This window comes from Polistes canadensis, unplaced genomic scaffold, assembly GCF_001313835.1.
Source record: "Polistes canadensis isolate GaletaPanama2010 unplaced genomic scaffold, ASM131383v1 scaffold_54, whole genome shotgun sequence".
In the NCBI taxonomy this organism is placed as follows: Eukaryota; Metazoa; Arthropoda; class Insecta; order Hymenoptera; family Vespidae; genus Polistes; species Polistes canadensis.
In genome coordinates this window covers 817,582-831,560 of record NW_014569601.1, presented here as the reverse complement: position 1 = coordinate 831,560, position 13,979 = coordinate 817,582, and the positions used below count along the sequence as shown (strand labels likewise).

General features: G+C 27.1%; 3 protein-coding genes across 4 annotated transcripts in view; 2 read left to right on the top strand and 1 right to left on the bottom strand.

Annotated features, from left to right (window-relative positions):
* Positions 1-448: 448 nt before the first annotated feature.
* Positions 449-13,979, top strand: part of LOC106785660 (adenylosuccinate lyase) — a 25,501-nt gene continuing 11,970 nt past the window's right edge. Inside the window, exon 1 of the mRNA XM_014746297.1 lies at positions 449-684. Within this exon, the coding sequence (XP_014601783.1) occupies positions 544-684 (141 nt within the window). The 5' untranslated portion in view covers positions 449-543. The remainder of the gene's footprint in view (positions 685-13,979) is intronic.
* LOC106785661 (probable serine/threonine-protein kinase clkA) lies at positions 1,331-2,575 on the top strand. The gene is made up of 2 exons (XM_014746298.1): positions 1,331-1,649; positions 1,765-2,575. The coding sequence occupies exons 1-2, from the start codon at positions 1,550-1,552 to the stop codon at positions 2,502-2,504; spliced, it is 840 nt and encodes a 279-aa protein (XP_014601784.1). The 5' UTR covers positions 1,331-1,549; the 3' UTR covers positions 2,505-2,575.
* Positions 8,872-12,683, bottom strand: LOC106785662. 2 transcript variants are annotated; one of them, XM_014746301.1, is made up of 5 exons: positions 12,352-12,683; positions 12,245-12,277; positions 11,040-11,188; positions 10,758-10,943; positions 8,872-9,846 (listed from the first exon to the last, which is right to left on the bottom strand). In XM_014746301.1, the coding sequence occupies exons 3-5, from the start codon at positions 11,127-11,129 to the stop codon at positions 9,619-9,621; spliced, it is 504 nt and encodes a 167-aa protein (XP_014601787.1). In that variant the 5' UTR covers positions 11,130-11,188; positions 12,245-12,277; positions 12,352-12,683; the 3' UTR covers positions 8,872-9,618. The 2 variants fall into 2 exon arrangements, with proteins under 2 accessions (XP_014601787.1, XP_014601786.1); XM_014746300.1 differs by having other exon boundaries at positions 12,245-12,683.

Here is a 13,979-nt window from a genome sequence, read left to right as displayed (position 1 = left end):
CATGCGAACGTCCTTGCAGTTCCTTCAATTTAAAATCTTTTTTCACTGCCTTATGAATTTCCTGCTTCCACGCCACGTGCATTATCTTTTTATTCAACAAAAGTAATTCAATATATTTATCATTAACGGAAATGAGAAGTAGTGTATAAAAAATTATTACAAAATTGGTTACCTATATTTATATGATCAAAAATGATATTTGAAATTTAATATATTAATTTATAGAATTTTTTTTTGAACATTTAATTAACATCTGTTGCGTAAAATTCCAATTAAATCTATAATAAGAAATTTCAATTATTTTAACAATTTCAAAAACTCGCGCGGTAACGTTGATTATCGACAGGACGCAGTTAGTTCCCAAATGTCCGCTGAGCAGCGCTACTAGTAGCCTACTGGTGGCGCTGCTGTATTGTATATGTATCTCCCACTTCAGTCGTTCAGTGGATACCGTGCGGTAGTGTTCCATTTGACAGTTATATTGTTATTATCTTTATTAAAGATTATTATTTCTACTTGTGACGGTTTTAAAATAATACGAAGATGGAGAATAACGTGTATAGTGATTATCGGAGCCCATTGGCAACCAGATACGCTTCGAAAGAAATGCGATACAACTTCAGCGAGCAAAAGAAATTCAGCACGTGGCGTAAGCTCTGGGTATACCTTGCGAAGGCTGAAATGGTTCGTAATTTTACCATTACATCGATCGAATTTATTATCGTTCATTATTATAACCAGTTATATTTTGTATATTCGTTTGCATTCTGCAGAAAATTTTTATTTTTACTTATAATTTTTGTATCTTTTTTCTTAGTATAACGGTACGTTATTATTGCATGCAAAGTAATTTTTTACAATTTCAAATGAATTGTATTTGCGATATTTATTATCGAAATTAACGTTTGAAATGTTAACAATATTACAATTGTAATTTTATCGTTTCATACAATATTTTGTCGATACTTTAAGTATATTAGTAAATCCGTTCTCTTTTTTTTATAGCAAAGGTTATCTTGCGTTGTTTTATAGGATATCGATTTTGACCTCTAAGTTAGACGTATTTTGATGAAAACAATTCTTATTCGAAGTAAACATTAAAAAGACTGATAGTAAACTTGCTATGCTTGCTTTCGAAATCCGAATCTTTCGCAAACACGAATTATCACGTAGATTAATAGTTAATACGATTAATAAGACATAACATTGTATAAAATAACTGAATTTTTATTTCTTGTAACCGGTTATTGATAAGATTAAATTTCTTAGGAGAAATAAGTCGATAAAGAAGTAAGTATTCTTACCGATCATCGATATAGACAAAATCCAGAAAAAAAGAAAATGATTTTCTTGCAAATTACGATAAAAATTAGAGAAATTTCACGTAGATAATTAGTAAAATACAAGTTGCTGATGACAGTTTGAGGAACATGGTACTTGCGATGGGGATGGCAATGTCACATTCAAGAAGGTGTTCATTCCTTCCATAGAAAAGTATTCAAAATCGGTTCAACAATTATCAAAAGTAAATGAGCAACTAACTTTTGGCATGAACGAGAACTACTACAACAACAGCACAAATTATTCGGGAAGGCTCGTCAACAAATCTTTGCCGTCGTATTCTTCGGCAAATAAATTTACGAATTATGGTAACCAAAATTCTTATCTAAACTGTTTTTATTCTATTGACAATTACTTATCGTATAACAAATATATACGATATTGATAAACTTAAAAAGTAATATAAAAAACTAATAATTTTAGCAAAGGACTTCGTAAAACCGTTTAAGTCGAGTTTTCAAGAAAGAAAAAAAATCATCCCAGCTAACACGAGTTCATCTAATATAGTACTTTCTAATAATTGTCTTGCATCTAATCTGAATTCTTACTCTTTACCGTTTTTTCAACAGAATAATCAAATATTTAATAGTAATAATATCGAAGGATCATCATTTCAAAACAATTTAATATCGAATCGTGTAACTACATTTAATGATTCCATGTTACAGCCGAAAGAAGGATTCATTCAATCCTATCCATATTCCCAAGTTATTAGTATGTTACAATCTTATTCTAGTTTAAACGATAATTTTGATCAAAACGAATCAACGAATGTGAATTATCGGGATCAAACTAATCCGTGGTATTTCATGTATTTACAAAATGTGTCTAATTCTAACTCTCCACAGCAACAAACTCACAAAAATTTTAATATCAAAAATTTGCAAAATGTTCAACAGAATCAATTGCTGATTGACACTTACAATTCACAAAATACAACTTACGAAGATGTTATGAAATATGATAATATGATGAATGCATCTTCTTACCCTTTTGGGTCGGCTAATCATTTCGAAAAAAAAGATAATAATTGTATTAATTTGGTAAATCAATCGGAATGTTACGTTAAAAAACAATTTTCTTCAGATTATGATCTAAATAATAATGTTTTTAACGTATTTCAGTATTCTCAGGGTAGACCGATTCTTAAACAAAAATTATGATCTAGATTACATTTTTATTTCGTTTTTTTTTTCTTTTTTAATTTTCTACTCTCTTTCTTAATTAGATTAATCGTTATTAGTATATCAATTATAATCCTACAAAGATATACTTATTAAAATGTCGGTATGAATCTTATTAAAGTTTTCTTTAATGACGTTAAATAACTAATCAATAATTAATCATATAAATAAGAACATCAACTTGATTCAATATTATCGTTTTTATAAATCACGTTTTCTATTTAAATATCATAATCTATAACTAAGATATTACCATTTTACCTATTACCATATACTTATTTTATTACTTTTTTTTTTAATATTTTTGGTTCTTTAATATTTTATTACATATATAAATACAAACTAGCAATGTATAAAATATCTTTACAATCAGTAACCTATCACATTATTATAGTCTTCTTCTGTTCTTTTTTTTAACGTGCTAACAATATTAATATTTAACATTAATTTAAAATATATTCTATTGTAATTTACACGATGTGTAAAAGAAGAATTGGAAACGATAAAGAGATTTAATTTTGTACCAAATTTTTTTTTTTTTTTTTTTTTTTTTTGTTTCAATAGATCTCAGCGAAAAATGAATCTATTAATTGTCAAAAGTGAAATTATTTTAATGTTATAATAGTATTATGTTGAAATAAATATCTCTATCAAGTAACTATATTTACATGTATTAAGACCGTTTGTTAGTTTAAATTAACACTTCTTCTTAGATTCGTAATATTAATTAATTGTTATAAGATATAATCTAAATAATATTTCAATCTCACATTCCTAAGAAGTATTGAATGAAATTATAAATCAATAAGTAACTTACATTTCGACTTATAATAAATTACAGACGTATTTAAGATTGTAATTGGCCACATTTCATACAGTAAGTAGGTTTTTCATCGTTTTTCTGTAAACATCATAGATAATTTAATTTACATATATGTATATATATATCTGTGAATGAAATTAATAAAATACTTTAGAAAAAAAAAGAACTTACAGTAACAACTCCTGTGCTACGAGCATCTATTATATATGGAAAATTTCCACAAATAGAACACTCTTGTAAGATATCTTTGCTTCGATCTGCAATGATCGGTACCTGAATAAAATGTGATTTATTAATACAATCATAATTAGTTGTGTTTTAATATTATTATTATTATTATATATATATATATATATACTTTATCTGAATAAGGAGGAGCACATAAATTGCAGTAAACTCTTCCTTCGTTGTCCTTGTAGACATTATAATACTGAAATATATCGGTTTGCGGAATCTGTACGTGAATAAATGCAATGAATATTTTAAAAAATATTAAAATTATTTTATTTAAAAAAAAATAATAATTTTCGTTTACCTTTTCTTTTCTACATACTGTGCATACGTCTATAACTGTCGTAGTTACATCCTGGAGAGTAGTATACGGCTCCTTGAAGATATGTAAAATAAAAAGATCGTTTTTAATTAACTTTTATTATTTTCGTATCGTATAGGTAATTCAAAGTTTACCAACTGCTGGAGTATCGACGTCTTGAAAGTATGGATCTTCCATTTGAACAACATAATTATTGCATTCTCTGGAAATATAGATGTTTTCAGAAATATTATAATTATAATAAACAGAAATATACACTCATTTTTGAAAACACTCACGGTATGTTATAACATGGATCGATTTTATTATTTCGTTGGAAAACCGAAGATATGATTTTACTTTTGTTTCCATGTGGGTATTCACTGACTACTTCATGTCTAATTAATATAAAAAAAAAATAACAATAATTATAAATTATTTAAATTTGTATAAATACTTGAATTTTTGTATAAAATAATTTATAGGAACGTATGGGAATGCACATATTCGATACGTAGTCCTGTTCGAATGATCTTTGATTTCTTGGTTTAACATCTTCCAACGGTATAAATCTCGAATACATATTAATATCTTCCTTTTTATTTTTCGAGTTTGTTTTAGATCTTAATTTCTTAATCTTTTTGTGATGTTTCACAGAATTAGAGTTTTCTTTTCTTTTTCGAACTTTATGCGTGGAACCGTTGTCGTTTGTATCAGATTTCGGTGTATCGGGGACTTGATTTGATCGTAATTTTTTAACATCACTGTTTTTACTTTCTGCAAAATATATACTAATTGTAAGAAAAAGAGAAGAAAAGAAAAAAAAAAAAATGATTTCAAAAATTTATTTTATGATTTATTATATAATATAAATAATTATTAACATCAGATAAATCGTGTTTAACTAATTTTTATACAATAATTCGACTTACATTAGTTTATTGTCATAATTACCGGCACACATTTGTTGTTTTTAATTTTTATTTTTATTTATCGAATTTATCCTTTCTCACACATTCTTTATACGATACTTTTACCTGTAATGATTTCTTTATAATCTTTGATTTGAACAGGAACTTTTGCCTCCTCATTCTTGATAGTATTGTTTCTTTCTAACTCGACACTTTCAGATGTAATCGACAATGTTTTGGGTTCGGTTTCTTCAATCTGTTCTATTAAAAGTTCATCTTTCAGAGATTTTTCGGTAATTGAGAGGCCTCCCTGTAGCGGTATGTGACTATAAAATAATATAATTTAACACGTATGTACGATATGTTTAAAAATATGATAATTGTTAATTAATTTAAATTCATGATTTACGTAGTAACAATTTGTTCTTTAGACCCGGTCGAAGTTATTACTTCCATTGTAGTACTCGGCGTTGCGCAGTATACTGTTACAGTCATTTTCGTGAAACCTTTGACAAAAGAATTTATTTTTTATTTAAAAAAAAAGAGAAAAAAATACGTACACGTACCAAACTAAAAGTTTACTAAAAAGTTTTATACCAATTGTAAGCTTATTGGATTGAAAGTGTAGTATGAATTTATTTACGTATTAAATTTAAAAAAGAAACAAAAAACAGGACTTAATTTTTTTTAGAGTATTGTGTAGTGTTTTATACTGAAAAAATTCTTCTCCTATGTACGTTCGATTCGTCAATTTTTTTATCATCTCGTTGTGTGTGTGTGTTTTTTTATGAACTTTTAATTAGATTTCATGAATATTTCTCACTAGTTAAAGCTTGATTAGCATCGTCTTTCGTTCGATCTCGTTGGATTTGATTTTCCGTCGTACCTTGTTCCTTATGATCGATCTTTTGATTCTGAGGATGAGATCGATTATTTTTCTTATTCTCAGGCTGTTCTGATGATTTTCGTTCTTCTATCTGTAAAACTTCGGTTTTGCAATTGCAACTGTATAACATAAAAATAATGTCAACGTATAAGAGACATTTTAAACGCGTTAATTTCAAATAAATCCTTGGTGGTTGTTGAATTAAAAAAAAAAAATTTAAAATTCGTTATTTGAGACAAAGTATAATGAACTCACTTGGAATCGCATGGATGATTAATACTACCTCCGCGTAAAAGTTGAATTACAGTTGAACAAGGTACACATTGCGAAGAAGAGTTATTTGTTAAAGCTGACTGAGCTCCCAAAGTTTGAAGTTGTTGATTGCAAAACTCGCATTTGCTCATGGTTTGTACCAAAACTTCTTTCAGTTCGCATTTACAGGTCTGTTAATGTTTTTTAAATAAACAAATGATAATCATTTAATCGAGTTAATTTGAATAATTAATTGATCTAATCTCAATGTATTAACCTGAGATTCCACTACAGTTACGTGTTTCGGTTCCGTTTGAATTTCAGCGACTTTTACATCAGAAACTGATGGGACATTTGTTGGAACATCTACGTACTCTCGTCTACGAGCAATACTTACTTTTCGTAAACTGTGATCAGGTTCAACAGTTTCAATCGTTTCACCATTTTTTGGAGATACGTTGATTGTACTAACGCTAGTCGTTGCATCACGTTTAATAATCTGAATAGTGGGGATATATAATTTGTTTTTAACAACAAAATCATATATATTTGGAGATAATAACAACGTTAAAATATACTTCGTTAGATGGCAAAACACGATCCTGCTGTTCTGGGAAAAGTAATTCCCTTTCTTGATAAAACTTTTTGTAATTGGCACATTTATTTTTCCAGATACTAAAAAAAGAAGAAGAAGAAAAAAAAGGAAAATATCATTATAATACTTCTGATATGTTTTTTTTTTAAATAAATATAGAAAAAAGAAATTGCGTTAGTAATTCGAGACTCACGCGAGTACGATTAAAACGTCCATCAGAAAAAATACGGATAGTACAAAGCTGAAGAATACCAGGGTTATCTTTATATATTTAAAATTGTTACTGCTGTATGGTGACAAAAGTAGAAATAAACTAGCGATAAAAAATAACAGAAAACCCAGCATAGAGAAGGTGAACATCTATAACACAAAGTACAATAATATATAATAATTTTGTTTTAATATTAACGATAACTTAATATTGATCTTATTAAATTTGTACAATTGTTTAAAATAAATTAATTTGTTGAGATATTCTCTAAGGGATATGGAAAAAAAGAAACAAAACTCATTATTACCGGCGTGATAGGTAGACTCTTAATGCCATATTGAAAAATTATTTCCAGACTGGTAATAAATGCATAGATACCGTTTAAAATAATGAATAATAAGCAAACAATTGTAGGCATTGGAAAACTTGGTATAAAAACTATGTAAACGGCCAGAAAAAAGAGGAACACCGAAGTGATCTAAATCAACAAAAAAAATTTTACGAAATTAATTTTCATTTTTTTTTTTTTTTTTTGAGATAATCTCACAAAATATTTTATTTCTCTTTTTACTTACAAATTCAAAAACCCTTATAGGTTTTAATACCGACGTATACGCAGTGTTGTCTTCTTTATAAAGTAGTTGCTTCGATTGATCATCGTTTGTAGGTTCTTTAGCTGATTGAAAAATAAAAAGAAAAAAGAATTTTTGCAAAAGATAGTTCGTTTTTTTTAATAATCTTTATTAAACTTACCTTGTTCGGACATACTTTAATTACGATCGAATGTAAAATATATTATTTTGATCTCCTTCTGTGTCAAATAATTCTTTACGAACGGTTTATTCTTGTGTCAATGTTAATTCGTTTCTTTTGTTTTGCCTTTTTTTCTTTTCTTATTCGATCACACGGGTTGGCTATGATCAATGGCTTTTTTTTTTTTTATTTCAAATATATCTACATACGTATTTTTAAGTTATTATAAAATATGATTATTCTTTTTTGTCATTTTTAAAAAAAAGACGAATAATTGATCGAAATAAAATTTTTATTACAAATGATCGCATTATTTAAACAGATCATAAATTGCGTAAAAATTAATTTCACATGGTGATTCGAATAAAAATAATAAAAATCCTTTAATAACCGTACAAGAAAATTAAAAGAACGTCGATTAGATATAAAACAGAAGTAATCACTGACAAGGCAATGGTCGTTATTAGCCTCCAGATTTCTTTCACTTCGTTTTTTCTAGTAATACTAAAAATTTGAAAGGCAGCGAGTAACAATAATACTACACCGACTATTCCAAATAGAAACATCTAAAAATATAATCAAAGTTTATAGTTTATTAATATGTTAAGCAAAAAGAAAAACTTTAATTAGACAAACCATTGAAATACTTTTTTATTTCAATATATTAATATAAAAAAAAAAAAATATAATATTATATCTAGATAAATACTTTGACCAACCGGTGTTTCCGATATTGGATCACCACCAAATTGGCTGATAATGTCGATAAAAGTTATGAAGGTAAATGAACCAAATACCAAAATTAAAAGAATCTTGTCTGTTTCTGTATAAGGTGATCCGTAAATGATCGTGTAGATCATTAAACCAACGAGGGAAGATAACAATGACTAAATTATTGAAAAAAAAATTTGCTAAGATCATTGAATTATTATTTTTGTAAATAATTGTTAAATAAAATACTCACAAATTGTAAAAGTCTTATAGGTTTTATTATCGGTATGTGTTCGTAATCGTCATCGTGCGTTGGTCTGGGTTCATAATATGTTGGTACGTTATAAGGATTTGGTATCATTAATTAAAATAGCTCAAATTTTTTTTTTAATTTTCATCTCCTAAGAAACTTATATTCGCGGGAAGTTAAAATGAATTACGTAACCATTTAACCATAATCAAACATATTCGATTAAAATGTTTTTTAGATTGACTTGAATATAGCACGAGATTAAATTAAATCACATAATCGATATTAGGTATTACATTATGATCGTAAATATACGTATAAGTTTAAGATTATATTATATATATATATATATATATATATATATATATCTTTTTAATTTCATTTTATTGTATCAATAACGAATTATATCATACATTATTTTGTTGATAATATTTATTCATGTCAGTGAAAAATATAAGTGTATTAACATAAATTGTCTATTACTAAATTGTACAAGTGGTCAAGGTGCTGCTGTGTTAGATAATTTGATATATAATATTAAATAATTACATAGTAAATATTATAAGTATTATAAGCGATAGCACATTGTTTTCTCTCTAATTTCCTAATATCAATGTTTTATATGATCTTTGAGATAATACGTATAAAATACGTAGAAAATATTTATTCGTTAAATCTATAGAAATATTTCTAATGCTTTATTTACGAATTATCATTGTTATCCTTAATAAATTTGGACGGATTCATTGCTTATATATATATATATATAGATATACGTTTCTATGCATTAATTAATTACGTAACATTAAGATTTCTTACAAGATATATTATTTAAACTTTGGACTTTAGCGTTGTACAATAATTTTGTCTTTTCTTTTTCAAGATATTTATTAAAATCTGAGAACTCTAAATTATATCAATATTCGCGAAGGCGGCAAAAATGTATATTATTTAAAAAAAAAAAATAAGAAAAAAAATTAATCATTTTATTGATTGATAAAATGCAATCGATTAAAAAATAAGATATGAATTTGATTTTGAGAACATTTGTTTGTTTCTTTACGAACACACTCGGTGATAATTCATTTTTTTTTCCCTTTTAATTACGAAATCTTTCTTAGAAATTATTGACGATTATATATTTTAAAAATAATACTTTCATTAGTTTCTCATGTCTTAGTTGAATATTTTAAAATCAAAAATACTTCGGCAACGAATGCTAATGCATTTAAAAAGACGAAAACTGCAGAAGATATTAACATGTCCATATATTGTTTGCTCGGATATATTTCGTTATTTAGCGTATAGTAGGGCCTTTGGATGGTACGCCAGTTGTGAACGATTAGGCTACCAGCAACTATGTGTAGAATCGCACCCAACGAGGCAAACAATATCATCTGTAAAAATAAAGTTGAAATAATTGATTAAAATATCCCAAAGAAATATCATTTCCAAGTAAAATATCAAAATTATCTATTAAAAAAAAATCGAAATTGTTTTTGTCAATTAAATTATAAAAATAAAACTTATATTTGATCACTCGTAACAAGGTGTTACGTAAAATCAATTACATTACTTTCAAAGGCGTAATCGAAACATAATTATTCTCATAGATTGTCGTCTTATTTTATTATTATGAATTAAAACATCTCGTTGATAATGTAGGTAAATACTTCATGTAGAGAAGTTAAATTTATCCTCAACGTTCGTGTGAAAATGATTGAAAACAATTTAACGCATCTACATGTACGAGAAAAATATTCAATAACTTTTACTTTTTCATACGATACGAACGTAATTCATTGTCTAGTAAATTAAAAAGAAATGATTCGACATGAAATTAAGAAACAAATTAGATAACTAATGCATTGACTAGGTGCATGAGTCAAATGCTTTAGTAAGTCTGGTAAACAACAGGTTTTTACATGATGTTACGTTATAGCAAGTTCCAATCGTCCGTTAAGCATGCACCGATACTATTACATCCGGTGGCATAACTAGTCACGAAGGAAACGAGATGTTGCTTGTAAATACCTCTGTGTGGACCTTGATGCGGTTTCTAATTATTATCGTAAACGTCTCGTGGCTTTAATAATGAGTCAGCTGTATAAACTAATCGAAAAAAAAGTACGCGTTTCTTTATACGCGCTATGCGATATGTGTGAATATCTTATATATCTTATTATAAATGAATAACCACATATAAATCAATTTGATTAAATAATAATAATAATAATTATTATGATTACGTATTTCCGAAAGTATTTTTCGACGAAACGATAGAAAAAATATTAACACAAATTTGTACCGTTCTTTTTGGCAATCGATCTCCAAGCAAATGGCATATAATAAAAAGCGTATTTATCATAACGTAACCAGCAACTGTGACATAAATGAAGGCTGCATCGTCTAACTTAAATCGTTGCTTGTTAAAAATCTTTTGAAGGGAATTTAAGGGATCGACTATTAAACCGATCGCAAAGATGGATAGTATCTGTAAATATAAAATGTATATTTCGTTAATTATTTGTTTTTAATTAATTAAATATTTTTATTTATCGATTGATTTTTTTGTGTGTAATATACTTACGATTTCGACAACTTTGAAAGAAACGGTAATATGTTTCGAGATTTTACTTTCCTTAGGAACCTCAGGAGTTCTTTGTGCTTCATCGGCCATTCTAACCCTACGATGTTTTCCTTTACCGTCGCCCAGCTTGAATGATTACTAGATCCAACCTTCAACAACGATCGATATCTTTTATTATACCTTTTCGCAAGAAGTACAATTGTCTACCCCTTACGACGTACACAATGATAAACATCATTAAACCATGTTGGGGTTGAACCGTAAAAGGGGGTGGATATATCAATGTAAAAAAGAACTTTCCAAGTTTTGATAATATATTGCACGGTAATTTTCCTTTTATTAAATTGTTTATATATATATGGAATTTGTGTTGAAACAATGCGATTTATTTTTTATCATCAAATTTTTGCCATTTATAAAAATAAAATAAAAAAGAAGAAGTTATGAAAAATTCGTGCATCCAAATGGAAATTTGATTTTCACAATATTACAAAAAATAAAATACCGCGTACATTTATATAAATTATTTTTATATTTTCCTATGTGGAATATAATTTTTAACATACTCGTATCATTATCAGTACGTCGTTAAAAAATACTATTACTTTGAACTAAACCGATAACGTACCCTAAATTAACTGTAACGTTTTAACATATGCCATTGACAACGAGTTGCTTCATGGGGAAAACAAAAAAATTATCATCTAGAATGAAACGAAAGAAAAGTTGTTTGTAGATAACTACGATAACGTCATTCGCGTTTCCCACGAAACTCAAGAGACCAAAAGAAAAAAAAAAAAACTAATTATGGGAATTATCTAAAATGTATTAAAATTAAGCGTAACGATCGTTCTCGGTTGTCGTATGCTTTTAAAAGTAATTTTAAAGTAAAAGAAAAAAAAAAAGAAATAGAAACAGGTCGTTCTCATAGATAACGTCTAATAAATATTTTAAAATACTTCGGCCGTACTACTATGCCTGACCTATGCTACAGCAATTTGTTCTCATTCGTAGCACCCACGTGCTATCGATCAGATGATATTATCTAATTTTCATCATTTTTATAGACTTTTAAACAAATGAAAATAATCTACGATAATTAAACATTTAAATAATACATATTATGCAATTTATATATATGCGACGATACATTATAATATTTAACATATAAATAAACATACAAAAAAGAAATCATCGTAACTTACCCAAATCACGTTATATTTCACCAGAATTATTATCTACAATAATTTTTAAAATATCGATAAAAATTCTCACGATAACACAATTTTTACGATTTGCCAATACTTGATACCTCTACAACAATTCACTTTCTTCTTGGGGGCGGGGTGGATGGGTTCATAAGATAAAGAAATTAATGAAAACAAATAACGATAACTATTTATTTGAATTGATGGGAATTTTCAGGACTCGTAATGAGATTGCTATTTCTTTACGGTTGTTAAAAGAAGGGTGTTTTAGTTTCCGGATTTTTTTGGAACTTTTCTACGAAGAAACGAAGAAACACACTATGCTTGGTAGAACGCGCAAGTTAAACTGGAACGCCAAGCATGACGCATTGAGTTCTAATGCTGTATAAACGACGCAGCAAGTCGAAACCGAAGCGCTATCGTCGACGACGACAACACAACGATTGTTTTAAGCTTCATTCACATTCGTCACACTAATGGGGTGGTATGGTGGGGGACTGGTACATCTTCGAAACACGTTTTATTATTACGTTCAAGTAAAATTGTATTACCACTCTATATGATCAGACAGAAACTTAATTCGTTGACATATTTATCGTGTGTACTCGAATACGATTTACAATTATTTAGATCAAAATCATTTTGTATAATTTTGTTGACTATATAATTCGTTTGGTTTTTTTTTATTATTATTTTATTAATAATTTATGTTTTAGATTATATTACGTTACATCGTTGATCGTGACAAATGATAAAATATATTTGATAAAATTTTATTATATTTTTTATTTAAAGTGTAGGTATATATTAAATATTATACGCGTGTATTTGATTAATTATTAATTATTTTATATAATATACTTTTCTTCATAACAATTTTGTAAAACAAAATGATTAAACAGGACGACCCAATTAACGCTGCATACTGAATGAAAATAATCGACTAGTTTTATTTTAATTTATGTAGGTATGTATAATATTATTTTTTATTTTTTTTTTTAATGAATATATTAAAATGAATGTAAGTATCCATAGCTCGTATAATATTGTGCAAGTGTGAATCATTTTTTCTCAGGTTTTCTTTGATAACATACTGTGTATAGTTCGAATCGATTGTGTCACATACAGTAGAAAAACTTATGTTAGTTATTCTTACAAACGCATGACTTTCTTATATCATTCGTTGAATCCGTCGTATGAAAAGAAAAATCTAATCTTTTAATATAATATATTTTGTCATTTAATAAAATGATATTATATACACATTGATTTAATTTATTTGATTAAATTAATAAATATCATATATTTATATATATGCTTTACAAAAAGACATCTTCGATCAGATTACGTTTAATTTAAAAAAAAATTTTAAATAAGATACATATGGTAATATTCTTCTTTGTGTTAAACAAAATATTATCATTTTACGTGATATTACTAAGAAAAGAATGTAGATATCACCGACATACCATGGGTGTGGTAATCTTCTTAAATTGCTTTTGAAGATGTATTAGTTAGAAGATATACGTCCTACGACCTATATGATTCACCATAATCTTTATAATCGTAGTACTTACTATAATACATTGTATGCACATATGAATGCTTTCTTGTAGGACGAAGTATTTCGATTATTATTTCAACAAAAAATCTAAACGATAGAGTACGAGCTATTTATTAATCGTAAACAATTTGTCAATAGAAATATTGAATTTATAATTGAAATTTTAAT